Source organism: Danio rerio, chromosome 23, assembly GCF_052040795.2.
Source record: "Danio rerio strain M-AB ecotype USA chromosome 23, GRCz13ab, whole genome shotgun sequence".
Classification (NCBI taxonomy): domain Eukaryota; kingdom Metazoa; phylum Chordata; class Actinopteri; order Cypriniformes; family Danionidae; genus Danio; species Danio rerio.
The window spans coordinates 47,658,522-47,680,237 of record NC_141043.1 but is presented as its reverse complement, the minus strand read 5'-3'; the positions used below and the strand labels follow the sequence as shown (position 1 = coordinate 47,680,237).

Genomic DNA, 21,716 nt, shown 5'->3' with positions numbered 1-21,716 from the left:
AAAGAAACGCAAGGACACTGAAACTAGCACTGGATACCTGAGGAACGTTTATTTTTTATACTTTAATTTGCTAGCCTGGCTTGCATAACTTTTCTTTCTCATTCCCTTTCCTGGTATAACTAATTGTTTCCAAGATAGTCGTTATCTGTGAATAATTTTTGCAAGTGTAACGGAGGCCAGCTAGTAAGTGCTGTGCAGGTAAACCTCACTCCTCTGACCTCTGAAGGTGCTCTAGCACTAGATGCTAGAGGCAATGGTCTTTAGCCTCCTAGTTAGAGCAACCAACTCCTTTGCCGAAGGTCGCCGGTTCGATACTAGCTTGGAGCGGGTTGGGTGGCATAGGACCGACAGGGTTACACTGGTGCCGTGACCCGGATGGGAGTGAGGTTTAGGGGCTGAGTGTAACGGAGACCAGCTAGTAAGTGCTGTGCAGGTAAACCTCACTTTTCTGAACTCTAAAGGTGTTCTAGCGACAGATGCTAGAGGCCATGGTCTTTAGCCTCCTTGTTAGAGCAACCAACTCCCATGCGGAAGGTCGCCGGTTCGATCCCAGCTCGGAGCGGGTTGGGTGGGGTTACACAAAGAGGGTTTAACATCAAGCAGAACTTCTCCAGAATTTCATCTGTAGCTTTAAATTGAACAACCCCTTTATATTTCAATGCATTCTGACTGGCTGTCAGTGTTTTATTGTGTAGCATGTTCTGAAAGTGAGTCCAATTATTTAATATCTCTACATCTTTATCATTATAGCCGTGGTCTGCACTCTGTTGTTTTAAATTCAGAATGATTTCTTGCTATCTTTATAGTTATTGTGTTTGGTGTGAAGTTGTGAACAGCCCTATAATCAAGTTAGTTATATGAATAATCATAAATGTGCTCTAACACACATGCTGACCTGCAGGGCGGCACTCTCTGCTGTGTTACAGGGTCACACATCGGCACCAACACCGTACACGCAAAGAACATGAGATATTTGTAGCAGTTGGTCTGAACGAGGGCAGGAAAGAGTGAGGACTCCCAGCTGACGGACGTCTCCTTCTGAGACTGGTGACCCAGATAGTTGGGAAAGCGGGTGGTGTTATAAGGCAGATTCATGCAGATCTCCAGAGAAATGGGTTCGCAGTCGCCTGACAAACACAGACATCAAAGACCGTCATGACACACAAACAGTAAAATGTGTTCAATGCATGAAAGATACTAAAACTCAAATGCGACACTAATCTAGAGCTAACCAGGGGAAACTCAGAACAAGGGCCTGTACTATGATGGTGGTTCAACAAACACTGGATTAGTTTTGAACTGACAAAACCCATCCAGTGCAGTCAGGTTTTGTTGGTACCAGGATTTAGATCACTAACTTTCTATTTTAACTCAAGCTTTGATCCTGAGTTCACAAGCAATCATATTCTCATAGTAGATTGGTTTCTGATTTCTAAACCAGAACATAACCTGAACATAGCGTAAAAATAATCTGAACATAGCTATAAAAATAACCAGAACATAACTTAAACATAACCTAAATACATCTAGAACAATAACAGAAAATAACATGAGAATAGCTGGAACAATACCTGAACAAATACAGATCATAGTTAGAATATAATCTGAACACAACCAGAACATAGTTAGTATAAAACCTAAAGATAAAAAGAACATAGCTAAAACATAACTAGAACATAACCTAAAAATAACCAGAACATAACCTGAACATAGCTAAAACATTACCAGAACATAACAAAAACATAACCAGAACATAACCTGAACGTAGCTAGAATATTACCAAAACATAACCTGAACATGGCTAGAACATTACCTGAACATATACAAAACATAGTCAGAATATAATCTGAACATAACCAGAACATAGTTAGAATATAACCTAAAGATAACCAGAACATAGCTAAAACATAACCAGAATACAACCTGAAAAGAACCAAAACATAACCTGAAAATAACCAGAACATAACCTGAACATAGCTAGAACATTACCAGAACACAGCAAAAACATAACCAGAATATTACCAGAACATAGTTGGAACATTACCAGAACACAGCAAAAACATAACCAGAACAAAACCTGAACATAGCTAGAATATTACCAAAACATAACCTGAACATAGCTAGAACATTACCTGAACATATACAGAACATAGTTAAAATATAATCTGAACATAACCAGAACATAGTTAGAATATAACCTAAAGATAACCAGAACATAGCTTAAACATAACCAGAATATAACCTAAAAAAAACAAAACATAACCTGAAAATAACCAGAACATAACCTGAACATAGCTAGAACACTACCAGAACACAGAAAAAACCTAACCAGAATATTACCAGAACATAACCCGGAACATGACCAGAAAATAGCTGGAACATTACCAGAAAATAACCTGAACATAGCTAGAACATTACCTGAACACATACAGAACATAGTTAGAAATTAACCTAAACATAACCAGAACATAGTTAGAATAAAACTTAAAGATAACCAGAACATAGCTAAAATATAACCAGAACATAACCTGAACATAGCTAGAATATTACCAAAACATAACCTGAAGACGGTTAGAACATAACATAAACATAACCGGAACATAGTTAAAATATAACCTGGAGATAACCGGAATAGAGTTTAAAGATAATCTGAACATAACCTGAACATAGCTAGAACATTACCAGAACATATCAAGAACATAACCTGAACATAGCTAGAACATTACCAGAACATATCAAGTACATAACCTGAACATAGCTCGAACATTACCTGAACATATCAAGAACATAACCTGAACATAGCTAGAACATTACCTGAACATAACATGAGCACAGTTAGAAAATTACCTGAACATAGCCTAAACATAACTAGAACATAACCTGAACATAACCTGAACACAGCTAGAGCATAACCTGAAAATAACCTGCCCCAGAAAAGGTTAACCATGGTAAGTTACCATGGCAACAAAGAGCGAATGATGCAGAGTTACCTTCTAGGTTGCTAAATCCTACTGTGAACTAAACTGAAACTTAACGAGCTAGCCAGATTATCCGGCTATGTGGTACAGGCCCCATGTCAGTTGTTTCGCTCACTGCAGTTGTTGCCGGCGGTGCGCAGGTCACATGATGTGTTTCCAGGACAGCAGGAGGTGGAAGAACAGCCGGATTGGCCAGAAGGACACAAACCCTGGACTAAGAGATAGAGAGAAGTGAGCATAGCGTATATGCAATGATTCATTCATTCATTTTCTTTTCAGCCTTTATTAATCAGGAGTCACCACAGCAGAATGAACCACCAACTTATGCAGCAGCATATGTTTTACGCAGCGGATGCCCTTCCAGCTGCAACCCATCTCTGGTAAACACCCATACACTCTCATTCACACTCATACACTACGGACAATTTAGCTTATCCAATTCCCCTAGACAGAATGTGTTTGGACTGTGGGGGACACCACCCGGAGGAAACCCACGCCAACACAGGGAGAACATGCCCACAGAAATGCCAACAGTTTGCAATAATACTGTGCTAAAATGTTTAAACCCCTATTACTTGAAGGCTGATTTATACTTCTGCGTCAAGCGCACGCGTATGCTACGGCGCAGCCTATGTGTTGATGCATACACACATAGGGCTCTATTTTGACGGTCCATGTGCAGAGCGCAAAACGCAGGGCGCAAACGCTTTCAGGGCATGTCAGGATGCGTTTTTGCTAATTTAAGGACGGGAAATCTGCCTTGCGCTTCGGCGCATGGTCTAAAAGGGTTGAGTTTATTTTCTTAATGAGTTATAGGTGTGTTTTGAGAATAAACCAATCAGAGTCTCATCTCACACTCACTTTAAGAGTCAGCTGCGTAGCGCCAAGAGTGCATTCGCTTCTTACAGGACGCAAAGTAAGTCTAATTGGAAAAAATTAGCATTTTACTAGCAGACAGTTAACAGAAAACTGTTAAACAGAGCATCTACTGCGTGACAATGAGAGATAATGGACCTACTTTCACTTTCGCTCTTGGATAGGGAAACCTTTACGCACAGACATCAATTAGTCTATAAATAAATACTTTTGTTTGTTAAGCGCAAATATTCGTTTCAAAACTATTTCTAAATTCAGTTCTAATTTCCAGCAAACGAATAAATGAACAATAATAATGAAGTGTGCTCAAAAACCTGAGTTATATCCTAAAACACATGCTGCGCCCCATATTGTCTAAAACCTGACAGGTGGACAAATCTAAGCTTGTTTTTAATAAAACAAATATAAATATGGATATAATAAATAATACTGCTAATAATAATAACATTATACAGAAGCAAATTGTTATGAATGAACTGAAAAAGCCTCCCGAGATGAAGAAGACATAAAAGCAGTGATTTTTCATATTTATGTAGGCTAGAAAGTAATATGTTTTGTAATATTTTTATCCTTTATATTTATATTCTATATCTATTCTTATTATATCCTATACATATCCTTAATATTTAATTTTTTTCATATGTAAAGATATTTGCCTATTGCTCTCTTGTGTGTATTAAGCAGTGTGTAAGCGAGGTGCAACTCTGCGCTGGAGTTTAGACCGGGTTAGTTTTGGTCTATTGAAAAATCTATTATAGTTTCTCAAAATAGCAACGCACCAGCGGTCCACCTCAGAACACCTTCCTTTTCAGACCAGAACGCCTATGGGTGCACAAATGAGCGCTAATGCATTTGCTATTTAAACAGCGTAGCGCAACATCTCAAAACCACTCTTGCGCCAAGCTTAAACTACCAAAAGACTATTGCACCGCGCCTTGCGCCACACTGCGCCGGGTGTATGATAGGGTCCTAAATGTGTGTGTGTACTCACTGTGCTGCTGTGTGCAGTTCTCTTCATCGCTGCCATCTTTACAGTCATCTTCACCATCGCATCGAAAGGCACTGGGAATACACTGCTTGTTCTTACACTCCACTAAACCCTGGGACTTACACGCTACAAACACAAACACAAACACACGTGTTAGGGTGCTGCATACATTACTGCAGAGTGTAGCTGCAAATATGGTTTAGCAAATGCATCATTGATGATAACATATATTTTTTAAATGGCTGCACGAGCTGACACTCAGATGAAGCCTATTAAAAGCAGTTAGAATACGTCTATAAGTCATCAGTTGTGAAAAGAAAAATTAGCCCTGTATGTGTTTGGGTTTTTATATTGAAACCCCAAATATTTCATACTCTTTGTTTGTCTAATGCTGGACTTATCTAAACAAATTGAACTGAAGCAGTTTCAATTTAACAATCTATCAAACATTTACTCTCTTTTCTTCATCTATGTTAAGCTGCTTTGACCCAATCTACATAGAAATAAGAATAAAGCACTATAGTAGTAAATATGAATTGAACTAAAGGTACAGTGTGTAGCTTGTGGCCACTAGAGGGGGTGAATTCACAACAAACAAAGGTGTGTTAAGAAATGAGTGCAAATTGTCAAAGTGAATGCATTTAATGCCGAGTTCAGACTGCATGATTTAGTTGTCCTGTCACAGATGTTTTCACACTGCATGACTATCTGGGCTAGTGTTTTGTCGCTGCTTTGTTTACACGGCAAGATGGATCGGCGATAGGGGCTTTCACATAGCATGTCTTTACAATAGGAAGAATCGCCGACAACTTCGTCCAAACTATGTCTCGCAGCCAAAAACACGTCGTATATCTTTTGTTATTAGTGACATAACGAGAAAGAAGAATTTAATGAGCAATTTCTCTTCAACTTTCTTTTTGAACTTTCAGTATGAAACGTCAAACAGACTCGGGTGCTCCTGTCAAACCTCCACTAGTTTTTCCTCCATTGCTTGGGTCCAAATAAACCAAAAACGAGTGCTATTAACTTCTCCCTCAACCTCCTGCTGGCCTGCAGGTACACACAATAGAGAATGCTGCTCTCTCATTGGCTGTAGGCGATGGCTGATGTTATTTTTAGTCAAAACTCATTTCACACGGCATGATTTAAATCGCCGACAGCTCCAGATATTCAGCACGCCAAATATCTCACAGGCATCGGCGACTCATCTGCGATTCTCTCAGATCGCGTCTTTGATAGTTCACACTGTGTGACCATCACTCACGTGCAAGAGCACCGATTTGCCTGTGATTTTAGGCATTTGTCTGTGACTTCTCAAAATCTGTTGACGAGTCAAAATTGGGGCTAAAATCACGCAGTCTGAACTCGGCATAAATGTAATTTGGGGTTAATTGCAGTGCTTGATTTGAGCCGGATCATGCCAGATCCTGTTCTGGAAAATGTAGTCACCATGCGCAAGTTAAAGCAAAAGTTATGTTTAACTATTGGCCCTCAACAATATTTGTTTAGCCAATCGATTTTCTTACGTTTTGTGCAAATGAATAATGGTGTAGTGGCCTGCCTAAATAATGTTTGTATTCATAAAATGGCAAAGAGGCATACATATTTTCATTTTTTAAAACCATGAGTAAATCTGATAATGAGCCTGATCAAAAGAGATCTCGAGAAGATGAAACTGTGCAAATGGATCAGGGTAGCGGGAGACAGAAGCAAAGCGATCTCAGGTCAGCCAGAAAGCATGGCGGAGGAGCTAACTGTGGGCTCTTTCTGAAGATCATACTGAGTGAGTCAATTAATTATTTGTTTTTCACTTGGCACATGATAGTGAAGTGAACTAAATAGTGATTGTTGATACGATTTATGTTTGTAGCTACATATTTTTATTGTCTATGACTGACCTATAATGTTACATGGCACAAAATAACTAGATGTTTGGAAATGTGATGCTCTTTTTTGTGATGCTCTATCATTTAATGACATCATGTTCTGGGAAAACTGAAAATGTGTGGTGGACGTCGGTCACGGTCTATTTTTTGCTTTTGTTCCGAGAAAGGTGGCCATCCTTCAGGTTGGAGGGAAGTCCTTACCCCAGGTGGAGGAGTTTAAGTATCTCAGGGTTTTTGTTCACGAGTGAGGGAAGGATGGAGTGTGAGATTGACAGGCGGATTGATGCAGCGGCAGCAGTAATGCGGTCGATGTACCAATCCGTTGCGGTAAAGAAGGAGTTGAGCCGAAAGGCAAAGCTCTCGATTTACCGGTCAATCTACGTTCCTACTCTCACCCTTGGTCATGAGCTTTGAATCATGACCGAAAGAACAAGATCTTGGATACAAGCAGCCGAAATGAGTTTCCTTCGAAGGGTGGCAGGGCGTCCTCTTATGGATAGGGTGAGAAGCTCTGACACCCGGGAGAAGCTCAGAGTAGAGCCGCTGCTCCTCCACATCGAGAGAAGTCAGCTGAGGTGGCTTTGGCATTTGTTTCGGATGCCTCCTGGACACCTACCTAGGGAGGTGTTCTAGGCATGTCCCACCGGGAGGAGGCCTCAGGGAAGACCCAGGACACGCTGGAGGGACTATGTCTCTCGGCTGGCCTGGGAACGCCTTGGAATCCCCCCAGAGGAGCTGGAGGAAGTGTTTGGGGAGAGGGAAGTCTGGGGTTCTCTCCTAAGACTACTGCCCTCGCGACCCGACCCAGGAAAATCGGAAGAAAATGAATGAAGGACTGAATGAATGTTCCGAGATTTATTTATTTATAAATTAAGCACTGGCTAAAGGGATAAGATCTTACTAAGCTGACTACATTTCAGACATAATATTCAGCATTTTTGTCTTTGTTTTGCCAATGAAAAAAGTCCAGTAAAAGCTGGAGAAGAATCTAAATTAAATTTGAGTCAGTGCTTCATTCATAAAAACAGCCAACTACTTTGTTTCTAACTAAATCAGATGTTTAGAAAAAATCATTTATGTGAATAATTCAATGACTCTCTAAAACGGAAAGGGAGTTGCACCACCTACTGGCACCACCTACAGCCATATTGACAGGCCAGAACTAGCACAAACTCACAGCTAGAATTTAATTATCCCAATCATATAATTAAGTGCGAGTAGGCCTGGTTGTGTCTGTGTGTGTCTCACAGCAGTTGAGCTCGTCGCTCTTGTCCAGACAGTCATGATCTCCGTCACAGAGCCACTCTCGAGGAATACAGCGTCCGTCCCCACAGTGGTGCTCTTCAAGCTCATCACACACTGCAGCACAGCAAAACATACATTCATTTAGGGGTCATTGACATATCGCAAATTTTGTGTGCGCAAGTTTGTTATTTCCAATAGTGTCGCATGGCTTGTGTGTGCAAATAGCTAGTGATGCGTAATCAGTGCAATTTTCTTGAGTTTTCCAGGCACTTCCAGTTGAAAACATTTCAACATCATGTCATGTGACTAGAACTAACAAATCTACTAATCAATGTGTTTAGAAATGAGCGCAAATTGTCAAAATGACTGTATTTAAAGGGAATTTAGAGTGTGTTTTTATGTCATTTGATATGTAAATAAAATTAATTCTTTAACTGCTTGAGAACATGCATTTGGGTTAATCCAATCAATGAGACATATCGCCATTTACACATGGCATTAATATACTAAACTGAACTAAAGCGGTTTTAATTTATCAATGTGAAGTGTTATGGGTTTTACTTTGTTTTCTTCATCTACGTTTAGCTGCTTTGACACAATCTACATTGTAAAAAGCGCTATAGAAATAAAGATGAATTGGGTTCAATTAAAGGCAAAGTATGCAACTTTTGGCCACTAGAGGGCGTGCATTCACAACAAACAAAAGTGTGTTTAGAAATGAGCTCGAATTGTCAAAATGACAATATTTAAAGGCAATTTGGTGGTTGTTTTTATGCCAACTGACTTGTAATAAAATGAATTATTTACATCTATTATTTTTAATCCAATCAAAGAAGACACATCACCGTTTACAAATGACATTATACTGAAATGAACTGAAGCAGTTTCAGTTCAACAATTTAAAATGTTATGGCTTTCATTGTCTTTTCTTCATCTACATTTAACTGCTTTGACACAATCTACATTGTAAAAAGCGCTATAGAAAAAAAAATGTATTGAATTAATGGTACAGTATGTAACTTGTGGCCACTAGAGGGCGTGTATTAACAACAAACACAGGTGTGTCTAGAAATGAGAGCAAATTGTCAAAATGAATGCATTTAAAGGGAATTTGGAGTGTGTTTTTATGCCACGACTTGCATTCGTATACAAAACTGAACTGAAGCAGTTTCAGTTTATGGATTTGAAATGTTATGGCTTTTACTCATTTCTTCATTTACGTTTAGCTGCTTTGACACAATTTACATCGTAAAAAGCGCAACAGAAATAAAGATGAACTGAGTTAAAGGCACAGTATGCAGTTTGTGGCCACTAGAGGGCGTGTATTCACAACAAACAAAGGTGTGACTGTATCTAAACACAATTTGGAGTGTGTTTTTATGCTAATTGACTTCAATCAAAGGAAACACATCGCCGTTTACATGTGGGATTATTATACTGAAATGAACTGAAGCAGTTTCAGTCTAACATTCTGAAATGTTATAACTTTTATTCTCTTGCATTTAGCTGCTTTGACACAGTCTGCATTGTAAAAAGCTCTATAGAAATAATAATTAATTGAATTGAAGGTACAGTATGTAACTTGTGGCCACTAGAGGGCGTTTATTCACAACAAACACAGGTGTGTTTAGAAATGAGAATAAATTGTCAAAATGAATGAATTTAAAGGGAATTTAGAGTGTGTTTTTATGACACTTGAATCATAATAAATTCTTTATATGTATTTTATTTAGTCCAATCAAAGGAAACACATCGCAGTTTACACATAGCATTATTATGCAAAACTGAACTAAAGCAGTTTCAGTTTATGGATTTGAAATGTTATGGCTTTTACTCTTTTCTTTATTTACGTTAAGCTGCTTTGACACAATCTACATCGTAAAAAGTGCAACAGAAAAAATATGAACTTAATTAAAGGCAGGATATGCAGTTTGTGGCCACTAGAGTGCGTGTATTCACAACAAACAAAGGTGTGTTTAGAAATGAGAGCAAATTGTCAAAATGAATGCATTTAAAGGGAATTTGGAGTGTGTTTTTATGCCATTTGATTTGTAATAAAATTAATTTTTTATATGTTTTTGTTAAGTTCAATCAAAGAAGACACATCGCCGTTTACACATAGCATTAGTATACAAAACTGAACAGATGCAGTTTCAGTTTATCAATTTGAAATGTTATGGCTTTTACTTATTTCTTCAACTATGTTTAGCTGCTTTGACAATCTACATCGTAAAAAATGCTACAGAAACAAAGATGAATTAAATTAAAGGCACAGTATGCCGTTTGTGGCCACTAGAGGGCGTGTATTCACAACAAACAAAGGTGTGACTGTATCTAAAGGCAATTTGAAGTGTTTTTATGCCAATTGACTTGTAATAAATAAATTACATTTAATTTACAATGAAAAAAGCATTTTGTATGGGTCTGCAATTAGGATAGTGTATTTGATGCCACTAATAACATTATAAATCCTGTCCATTTCCATATTTTGTTTGTAAACAATACTTTGCATAACATCTTACTTCATAAACCAATCTCAATTCAGTTGTGAAACTCACCACAGTTTTGCTCATCGCTCAAATCACCACAGTCATCGTAGCCGTCGCAGAGAAGATCAGAATTAATGCAACGGCCGGTGCCACACAAATGCTGACTATCTGCACAAGCTGGACAAGAAGAAGAAAAATCCCAGTCAATCCTTCACATTTATTGATATGAAACACACTGAAATGCTCGTACGGCGTTGTGTGTGGCAAGCTTCTTTGGTTATTAAATTTTTAATGCATAATTGTGAAAACACTTATGTTATACACTTAAGTTGTCTCCATTACAAATCCATGAACGGCAGATCAACCTGCTGTGGCTGCTTTAATATGGCAGGAAATTAAATATAAAAGAAATGATTTGACTAGAGGATTGACATAACTAAGCAAACAGAACAATGTGAACTGCTAAATGAAGAAGCAGTAGGGCTGGGCGATTTGGCCTGAAATCAAAATCTTAGTTAACTGAACATTTTACCAAATTATGATTAATGAACGATTATTAATTAAATTTATTTTTGCACTCATAGTTCACTGACAAGTTTTGTACAGTACATAGCTCACATATTACAAGTGTGAGATTTCTGAACGAAGGGTGCATTACTTTTAAAATAAATGAAGGAAACAGACTATCTACTATCTATGATTAATTATTAAACATCAACACTGAACAACCGAAATTAAAATACACATTTCCTAAAACCAAAAGTCACTACTTTCTAATAAAAAACTGAAATTATTTACAGTTAAAAGCAGAAGTTTACATGCACTGTATAAAAAGGCACATAACCATTTAAAAAAAAGTCTGATGTTAATGCGACTAAACTTTTTCTCTTTTAGGTAAGTTAGGATTGTCAAATGTGTTTCTGTTCTGCTTAATAGCAGAATAATGAGAGAGATATTGGTTGAGAAATTGTTAGAGCTTTTCTGGAAAGTCAGGTTTACTGACAATAAGATTATTACACCTCTGAAAAAGCTCAGATGATGGTGTCAAGGTTTTTGGAAGTTTCTGATTGGCTAATTGACAACTTGTGAGTTAATTGGAGGTAAAACTTTAGGGTAAACCTCAAACACACTGCTTCCTTGTGTGACAACACGGTTAAATCATCAAGCCAAAATAAACTAAAAAGCCAGAATACAATTTGCTAAATCACACTGGGAAAAAGACCCAGCATAATGTTGTGGGGCTGTTTTGCTGCAGGAGGTTCTGGTCCACTTCACAGCATAGATGGCATCATGAAGAAAGAACATTATGGAGAAATACTGAAGCAACATCTCAAGACATCAGCCAGGAATTAACACTTGGCCACAAATGGCTCTTCCAAACAGACCAAGACCCTAAGCATACTGCCAAATTAGTTCAAATGTGCTTTAAGGACAACAGAGTGAATGTTTTGAAGTGGCCATCACAAAGTCCTGATCTCAATCCTATAGAAAATGTGTGGGAAGAGTTGAAAAAGCTTGTGCGAGCAAGACAACCTACAAATCTGACTCAGTTACACCAATTATGTCAGGAGGAATGGGCCAAAAGTCCTGCAAACTATTGTTGGAGCTTGTGGAAGGAGACCCAAAACATTTGACCAAAGTTATACAGTTTAAAAGGAAAGTTGTAAGAAAAAAAAAGGAAATGTGTGTAAACTTTTGACTGTCTAGAAATTACTGAAAATTCTCAAAAAGAAAAAAATTGTCTCATTATTCTGGCATTTAGCAAATGTAAATCATTTAGGAAATCCTAAAGGACTTAAAATAGTAAACGTTTAGTGTGATTTACCATCAGACATTTTTTAAAAATGGTTATGTTCCATTTTTTAGAGTTTATGTATATTTCTGGTTTCAACTGTAACTTAAAAAGTGTAACTTGCACTTTTGGAAACAAAATAAATTATTCATATTAATATATATATATATATATATATATATATATATATATATATATATATATATATATATATATATATATATATATATTAAAATATTAATATGAATAATTTATTTTGAATAATGAATAATATATATATATATATATATATATATATATATATATATATATATATATATATATATATATATATATGTATATATATATATATATATATATATATATATATATATATATATATATATATATATATATATATATATATGTATATGTATATATATATATATATATATGTATATATATATATATATATATATTCATATTAAACTTGCAAAATAAGTCAAAAAGAAGTATCTTTTTAAAATAAAATAACTCTTGTATATCCTGTAAATAATGTTTTAATCAGTGCATTTCTTGCATCATCTGTAAACATATTTTAATGTAAATAATAATTTTAATGTAATGGAAAATCTCAAAGCATCTCTGGTGCAGCTTCCAATCATCATCAACGTAGTGCAAAGTAAGACTCAAGAATGGGTCCATCGTCCTAACCAGAGATCAGATGTGGCTGCAAAGTGGCTGCAAAAATATAAATACCCTGAGCTGGCAAAAGCAATAATTATACCAAGTATTATTCTTATTATTTATAAAACTGCCCATTAAAATGTATTTTATTATTGTCTATCCCCAGCACAATCCTAAACAAACCCCTCACAGCAATGTAGAAATATCAATTATTGTTGTACAGAGTCACAAAAATGATGCTATTTCAATGTGAGTATCTGCAGCTGTATCCCTTCTAGCATTTACCCTGGAGATGCAGCCACTTACTGCAATCAGCCTCGTCGCTCCAGTCATCACAGTCGTTGTATCCATTGCACACGAGTTTCAGGGGGACACATATTCCAGTCGCACACAGGAAGTGATCGTTTCCTCCACATACGGCTTAAGACAGAAACAAAACAAGACAACCGGTCAGGACATCTTTCCAACTCACTTGTGAAGACGCACACGTTTGCAGACTCACAGAGTTTTCCTCGCGCGTGTTTAGGTGTGTAGCAGAGTGCTGAGTTCTCCACTGCTGTCCCGCTGTTATTGCTGAACTGAGAGCAGCGCAGGAACTCTGGCCAGGAGGCATTGAACATCTGCAGCACCGGCTCACAGCCCTCACGAGCTGCTTCACAGAACGATTGACATGGCAGAACCAGAGTCCTGCAACAACAGCAGATACACACACACACACACACACACACACACACACACACACACACACACACACACACACAAACACACAGTGAGACTTCACATAGTGACATAGTGAGACCTCACCACAATGGTTGTTTACAGTAGGCAACTGTCCCGTATCAGCTGGGACGCAATGAGACTAGGGTGGTGTCTAACAGCAGACGGCGCTCTAGGCTAGTGTTTAACAGCAGATGGCGCTCTAGGCTAGTTCTTAACAGCACATGGCACTCTAGGCTATTGTTTAACAGCAGACGGCGCTCTAGGCCAGTGGTTCTCAAAGTGGGGGTCGGGACCCCCCGAGGGGTCGCGGAGCAATGAAGGGGGGTCGCCTGGTGATTTCCAAAAATCTATTTATTTTTATTAAACCATAAGAATTAACATATTTTATATATAACTATACTGAAAATAAAAATAGTCGTTTATAGTTACTATATACTATATAGTTACTATAGTAGTTTATAGTTACTAGTTCTATTGGATTGCGACCCCTGGGGTAATTACATTATATTAAAGGCAGCAATAGCGTCAGATGCATTTTGATTTTATAACATCAGGTTATACTTTCTGGCACATTTAAAGCACTGACACAAATTTAATTGGTGTGTCTACTTCATTGCATGCAAGGTTTCTGTATTTATAACCACCTCAGAGGATATTGGGGGTCGCGAGTCACTGGCATTGTTATTTTGGGGGTCGCGGGCTGAAAAGTTTGGGAACCCCTGCTCTAGGCGAACAGAAGATGGCGCTCTAGGCTAGTGTTTAACAGCAGACGGCGCTCTAGGCTAGTTTTTAAAAGCACATAGCGCTCTAGGCGAACAGAAGATGGCGCTTTAGGCTAGTGTTTATTGGCAGATGGCGCTCTAGGCTAGTGTTTAAAGGCAGAAAGCTCTAGGCTAGTATTTAAAAGAAGATGGCGTTCTATATTAGTGTTTAACAACAGATGGCGCTCTAGGCTAGTTTTTAACAGCAGATGGCATGCTAGGCTAGCATTTAAAAGGAGATGGCACTCTGGGCTAGTGTTTAACAGCAGACGGCGCTCTAGGTTAATGTTTAACAGCAAACGGCCCTCTAGGTTAGTGTTTAATAGCAGATGGCGCTCTAGGTTAGTGTTTAACAGCACTCTAGGTTAGTGTTTAACAGCAGATGGTGCTCTACGTTAGTGTTTAACAGCAGAAGGTGCTCTAGGTTAGTGTTTAACAGCGCTCTAGGTTAGTGTTTAACAGCAGATGGCGCTCTAGGTTAGTGTTTAACAGCGCTCTAGGTTAGTGTTTAACAGCAGATGGCACTCTAGGTTAGTGTTTAACAGCAGATGGCGCTCTAGGTTAGTGTTTAACAGCAGATGGCGCTCTAGGTTAGTGTTTAACAGCAGATGGCGCTCTAGGTTAGTGTTTAACAGCGCTCTAGGTTAGTGTTTAACAGCAGATGGAACCCTAGGTTAGTGTTTAACAGCAGATGGCACTCTACGCTAGTGTTTAACAGCAGATGACGCTCTAGGTTAGTGTTTAACAGCGCTCTAGGTTAGTGTTTAACAGCAGATGGTACTCTAGGCTAGTGTTTAACAGCAGATGGCGCTCTAGGTTAGTGTTTGACAGCAGATGGCGCTCTAGGCTAGTGTTTAACATCCCTCTAGCTTAGTGTTTAACAGCGCTTTAGGCTAGTGTTTAACAGCAGACGGCGCTCTAGGTTAATGTTTAACAGCAGATGGCGGTCTAGGCTAGTGTTTAACATCCCTCTAGCTTAGTGTTAAACAGCGCTCTAGGCTAGTGTTTAACAGCAGATGACGCTCTAGACTAGTGTTTCATAGACAGCTCTCTAGGCTAGTGTTTGAAGCAGATGTGCTCTAGGCTAACATAAGGTGGCGCTCTAGGTTAGTGTTTAACAGCAGACGGCGCTCTAGGCTAATGTATTTAACACTAGATGGCACTCTAGGCTACCACTTTAATGTGTGCTCCATTCCTATTTTGCTTTTGCCAATGTAATTTGCTACAGAAGCTGCAGCTTGGGTCACAGACCTGCCGTCTCTGTGACTGATGCATTGTGGGAGTGCGATGGAGCATCCGAACAGCATGATGTGTCTGTAGCAGGACAGGCGGCTCAGGTAGCTGAAGAACTTGAGGAACATCTGCAGTTCGCTGCTCTTCACCACGCTGCGGCCCACCATCACACCGCTCTGGTTGTATGGCAGCATGTTACACTGGCTCTCCGTGATGTCAGAGCAGATGCCTGTCAGAAAAACACAGAGAAATATGACTGGAGGACGGATTGGATGAGAATTGTTTTCATTGGTCAGATGAAATGGAGTGCAGATTGATCCTATAATGATAATCAGAATATGAAATCATCAGATGCACAGAAATCAGGACCAGAAATCAGTTGTGTTGCGGACGAAAGTGGAAAATGGGGTGCAGGGGGGTTAAGGGTTTCATTGTGGACGAAATTGAAGAGCGGGGGGATTGTTGAAGATGAAATAGAAAAGCACGAGGGGGCTCTAGGTTAGTGTTTAACAGAGCTTTAGGTTAGTGTTTAACTGCAGATGGCGCTCTAAGCTAGTGTTTAACAGAAGACGGCGCTCTAGGTTAGTGTATACCAGCAGATGGCGCTCTAAGTTAATGTTTAACAGCAGACGGCGCTCTAGGTTAGTGTATAACAGCAGATGGCGCTCTAGGTCAGTGTTTAACAGCAGATGGCGCTCTAGGTTAGTGTTTAACAGCCCTCTAGGTCAGTGTTTAACAGCAGACAATGCTCTAGGTTAGTGTTTAAAAGCGCTCTAGGTTGGTGTTTAACAGCAGATGGCGCTCTAGGTTAGTGTATAACAGCAGATGGCACTCTAGGTCAGTGTTTAACAGCAGACGGCGCTCTAGGTTAGTGTTTAACAGCAGACGGCGCTCTACGTTAGTATTTAACAGCGCTCTAGGTTAGTGTGAGACAGCAGATGGCGCTCTAGGTCAGTGTTTAACAGCAGACAGCGCTCTAGGTTAGTGTTTAACAGCGCTCTAGGTCAGTGTTTAACAGCAGACAACGCTCTAGGTTAGTGTTTAACAGCGCTCTAGGTTGGTGTTTAACAGCAGATGGCGCTCTAGGTTAGTGTATAACAGCAGATGGTGCTCTAGGTCAGTGTTTAACAGCAGACGGCGCTCTAGGTTAGTGTTTAACAGCAGACGGCGCTCTAGGTTAGTGTTTAACAGCGCTCTAGGTTAGTGTATAACAGCAGATGGCGCTCTAGGTCAGTGTTTAACAGCAGACGGCGCTCTAGGTTAGTGTTTAGCAGCGCTTTTGGTCAGTGTTTAACAGCAGACGACGCTCTAGGTTAGTGTTTAACAGCGCTCTAGGTTAGTGTATAACAGCAGATGGCGCTCTAGGTCAGTGTTTAACAGCAGACGGCGCTCTAGGTTAGTGTTTAACAGGGCTCTAGGTCAGTGTTTAACAGCAGACAACGCTCTTGGTTAGTGTTTAACAGTGCTCTAGGTTAGTGTTTAACAGCAGATGTCGCTCTATGTTAGCGTTTAACAGCAGACGACGCTCTAGGTTAGTGTTTAACAGCACTCTAGGTTAGTGTTTAACAGCAGATGGCGCTCTAGGTCAGTGTTTAACAGCACTCTAGGTCAGTGTTTAACAGCAGACAACGCTCTAGGTCAGTGTTTAACAGCAGACAATGCTCTAGGTTAGTGTTTAACAGCGCTCTAGGTTGGTGTTTAACAGCAGATGGCGCTCTAGGTTAGTGTATAACAGCAGATGGTGCTCTAGGTCAGTGTTTAACAGCAGACGGCGCTCTAGGTTAGTGTTTAACAGCAGACGGCGCTCTAGGTTAGTGTTTAACAGCGCTCTAGGTTAGTGTATAACAGCAGATGGCGCTCTAGGTCAGTGTTTAACAGCAGACGGCGCTCTAGGTTAGTGTTTAACAGCGCTCTTGGTCAGTGTTTAACAGCAGACGACGCTCTAGGTTAGTGTTTAACAGAGCTCTAGGTTAGTGTATAACAGCAGATGGCGCTCTAGGTCAGTGTTTAACAGCAGACGGCGCTCTAGGTTAGTGTTTAACAGCGCTCTAGGTCAGTGTTTAACAGCAGACGACGCTCTTGGTTAGTGTTTAACAGTGCTCTAGGTTAGTGTTTAACAGCAGATGTCGCTCTATGTTAGCGTTTAACAGCAGACGACGCTCTAGGTTAGTGTTTAACAGCACTCTAGGTTAGTGTTTAACAGCAGATGGCACTCTAGGCAAGTGTTTAACAGCAGACAACGCTCTAGGTTAGTGTTCAACAGCAGATGGCGCTCTAGGTTAGTGTTTAACAGCAGATGACGCTCTAAGTTAGTGTTCAACAGCAGATGGCGCTCTAGGTTAGTGTTTAACAGCAGATGGCGCTCAAGGTTAGTGTTTAAGATGGCGCTTGGGGGTGGGGGTTGTGCGTGGGCCCTTAGAATCATCTTAACTTCCCCCAATGCCCCCTAGTGGCGCCCCTTTGTGTAAGACTTAGTATGTGTACGTGTGTGATTATGTGTGCGAGTGTGTGTGTGAGTGAATGAACGAGAGAGAGTGTGTGTGAGAGTAAGTGGGTGAATCTGTGTGTGTGTATGTGTGAGAGAGAGAGAATATGTGTGAATGAATGAGAGAGTGTGTATGAGAGACAGTGTGTGTGTGAGCATAAGTGAGAGTATGAGAGTGTGTTTGTGAATAATGTATGAGTAATGTATAATTGTATGAGTGTGAGTAAGTAACGTAAACTGAGCCTGTGTAAGGTGGATGTGTATGAGAAAATCTGTGAGTGTGTGTGTGTGTGTGATAGAGTTTGAGTGAATGTAGGTGTGTTTGTATGAAAGTTTGAAAGTGTGTGTTTGCATGTGTGAGTGAGTGAGTTGGGCTATATGTTTGTGTTTGAGAATGAGTGTGAGTATGTGTGAACGTGGGAGCATAAGTGAATGAGCCAGTGATTGTGTGAGTGAGCATGAGTGAGTGAATTAGAGACTGTGTATGCATTTGCGTGTGTGTGTGTGTGTGTGAGAGAGAGTTTGAGTGAGTAAGAGTTTAAGATCTGAGAGTCACTGAATGTAATTGTGATTCTAGTGCTCAAGTCAAAGTCAGAAAGACAAGAGGAACACACAAACACACACACACACACACACAGCTGAGCATAGAGTATTAATCATTAGACTGTTTGCAGAAGACAGAGAGAAATAATAGTGTCTTGTAGAGGTCAACACAAGAGGACACACTCACAGATGATGCTTGGGACAGAACCTTCACTGAGGACAAACACACACACACACACATGCGCAGAGAGAGAGAGAAAGAAAGAGAGAGAGAGAGAGAGAGAGAGAGAGAGAGAGAGAGAGAGAGAGAGAGAGAGAGAGAGAGAGAGAGAGAGAGAGATCTGTGGTAAATTAGATTAGCAGCTGGTCTGTAGAGGACAAAAGAGAGCAGATATTTGACATAAAAGGGCTGAAGAGAGACAGAAGGATGAAGCAGACCACAGAATATAAAGAGAACATGTTGGGTTTAAAGGAACAGTTCACCAAAAATGACCTCAAGCCACCCACATGTAGATTACTGTCTTCAGAATATTAAAACAATTAAATTCCTCCCTACAGTCCTAATATGCACCCTTTGCATTTCATTCCTTCCTACCTTCATTCATTCATTCATTCATTCCTTCCTTCATTCATTCTCCTTTGGATGAGTCCCTTATTCATCAGGGGTCGCCACAACAAAATGAACCACCAACTATTCCAGCATATGATTTAAACAGCGGATGCTCTTCAAGCTGCAACCCATTACTGAGAAACACCCATTCACACTCAATTACACACACGCACACACACACACACACACACACACACACACACACTACGGCCAGTTTAGTTAATCAATCCCCTATAGTGCATGTGTTTGAACTGTGGGGGAAACCGGAGAAAGCCCATGCCAACACAGGGAGAACATACAAACTCTACACAGAAACGGCAACTAGCCTGGCCGGGACTCGAGCAAGTAAACTTCATGCTGTGATGCCACAGTGTTTACGCGGATGTAACTGTTACAATGGTGGTGATGCTGACAACGGAAGTGCTGATCCAAATGCAGGTTTTTTAAAAAGGGCAGGTAAGCAATGGTCAACACAGGGGCAAACAGATGTATAAGGGCAACCCAGAGTCAAAATAAAAGGAGGATGGTACTTTTTGACTGTTTGGTGCCATGTAGTGCCTGAATAATGCGCAGGTTAGTGTATAATCCATCAGCTGTTTAGGTCAGCTTTTGTTTATGACTGCTTAGCGCCATCTAGTGTCTGTATAATGCACAGGTTAGTGTATACTCCATCAGCTGTTTTATTTTCTGTCAGCTTTGTGTTTTTGACTGTTTGGCTCCATCTAGTGTCTGTATAATGCGCAGGTTAGTGTATACTCCATCAGCTGTTTCTGTCAGCGTTGTGTTTTTGACTGTTTGGCGCCATCTAGTGTCTGAATAATGCGCAGGTTAGTGTATACTCCATCAGCTGTTTAGGTCAGCGTTGTGTTTTTGACTGTTTGGCGCCATCTAGTGTCTGAATAATGTGCAGGTTAGTGTATACTCCATCAGCTGTTTAAGCTTTTGTCAGCTTTGTGTTTATGACTGTTTGGCGCCATCTAGTGTCTGAATAATGCACAGGTTAGTGTATACTCCATCAACTGTTTTAGTTTCTGTCAGCTTTGTGTTTTTGACTGTTTGGCGCCATCTAGTGTCTGAATAATGCGCAGGTTAGTGTATACTCCATCAGCTGTTTTAGTTTCTGTCAGCTTTGTGTTTTTGACTGTTTGGCGCCATCTAGTGTCTGAATAATGCGCAGGTTAGTGTATACTCCATCAGCTGTTTTAGTTTCTGTCAGCTTTGTGTTTTTGACTGTCTGGCGCCATCTAGTGTCTGAATAATGCGCAGGTTAGTGTATACTCCATCAGCTGTTTTAGTTTCTGTCAGCTTTGTGTTTTTGACTGTTTGGCGCCATCTATTGTCTGAATAATCTGCAGGTTAGTGTATACTCCATCAGCTGTTTTAGTTTCTGTCAGCTTTGTGTTTTGACTATTTGGCGCCATCTAGTGTCTAATATTTACAGCTCATAACAATGTTTTATTTAAAAAAAATTTAATTTTCTGGCGAGTTCATTTTGTGATAACCCCCTGGATGTACTTTATATTTAGAATCGTACCAGGCTCTGCAGTCAGACTGGTCACCGTGGATGTGGATGTCCACCAGTCCACAGAAACAGCAGTGGGACTTGCGGATGGAGACGTGTCGGCGCGGGGCATCCAGAGAGTCGAGTCCCACTGCAGAGGAGCGTCCGTCGGCACCGCCACTGTCCCATTATCAGCAGTCATCAGGCGGGAGTCACTGTCGTTAAAGGCCGGCGGAGGGAACGTCGCTATGGAGACAAAAGCTCCGGCATCTAGCAGGCCATTATTCCCAAACAGACCTGGACAAACACGCAAAACAATAAAGAGGCAAGGAAAAGAAATAAATCTGTAAGACAGGGATCTGCTGTTTAAGAGACGTGTGGGATACAACAGCACAGTGTAAATATATAAACTGCAACAGCTGCACTGGAGAGGATATTTATAGACACACACACAAACACACACACACATATACAGTTGTAGTCAGAATTATTAGCCCTAACTAAAAGAAGATTTTCAGCACATTTCTAATCAAAATAGTTGTAATAACTAATTTCTAATAACTAGTTTCTTTTCTCTTTGACATTTTGACAGCACATCATATTCTTCAAGACACTAGTGTTCAGCCTAAAGGGACATGTAAAGGCTAAACTAGGTTAACTAGGGTAAAGTTAGCAAGTCATTGTATAACAGTGGTTTGTTCTTGAGACAATGCAAAACTAATATTGCTTATGGGGGCTAATAATATTGACCTTAAAATTGGTTTAAAACAATTAAAAACTGCTTTTATTCCAGCCTAAATGAAACAAATAAGACTTTTCTCCAGAAGAAAAAATATTAGAGGAAATACTGTGAAAATTTCCTGAATCTGTTCAACATCATTTGGAAAATATCTGAAAACGAATAACTTTGACTCCAACTGTATATACAGATTGAGTGTGCAAC

General features: G+C 39.8%; 1 protein-coding gene across 2 annotated transcripts in view; it reads right to left on the bottom strand.

Annotated features, from left to right (window-relative positions):
• corin (corin, serine peptidase) overlaps positions 1–21,716 on the bottom strand; it is a 54,127-nt gene that overhangs the window by 21,077 nt on the left and 11,334 nt on the right. For both annotated transcript variants that reach the window (XR_015524135.1, XM_087307865.1), the window contains exons 4-12: positions 20,807–21,070; positions 15,653–15,863; positions 13,423–13,607; positions 13,227–13,340; positions 10,532–10,639; positions 7,977–8,087; positions 4,846–4,968; positions 3,094–3,192; positions 896–1,127 (exon numbers count right to left, since the gene is read on the bottom strand). Coding sequence is in view for 1 of the 2 variants with exons in the window: in XM_087307865.1 (XP_087163991.1) it covers positions 896–1,127; positions 3,094–3,192; positions 4,846–4,968; positions 7,977–8,087; positions 10,532–10,639; positions 13,227–13,340; positions 13,423–13,607; positions 15,653–15,863; positions 20,807–21,070 (1,447 nt within the window). In the remaining variant the exon portion in view is untranslated. The remainder of the gene's footprint in view (positions 1–895; positions 1,128–3,093; positions 3,193–4,845; positions 4,969–7,976; positions 8,088–10,531; positions 10,640–13,226; positions 13,341–13,422; positions 13,608–15,652; positions 15,864–20,806; positions 21,071–21,716) is intronic.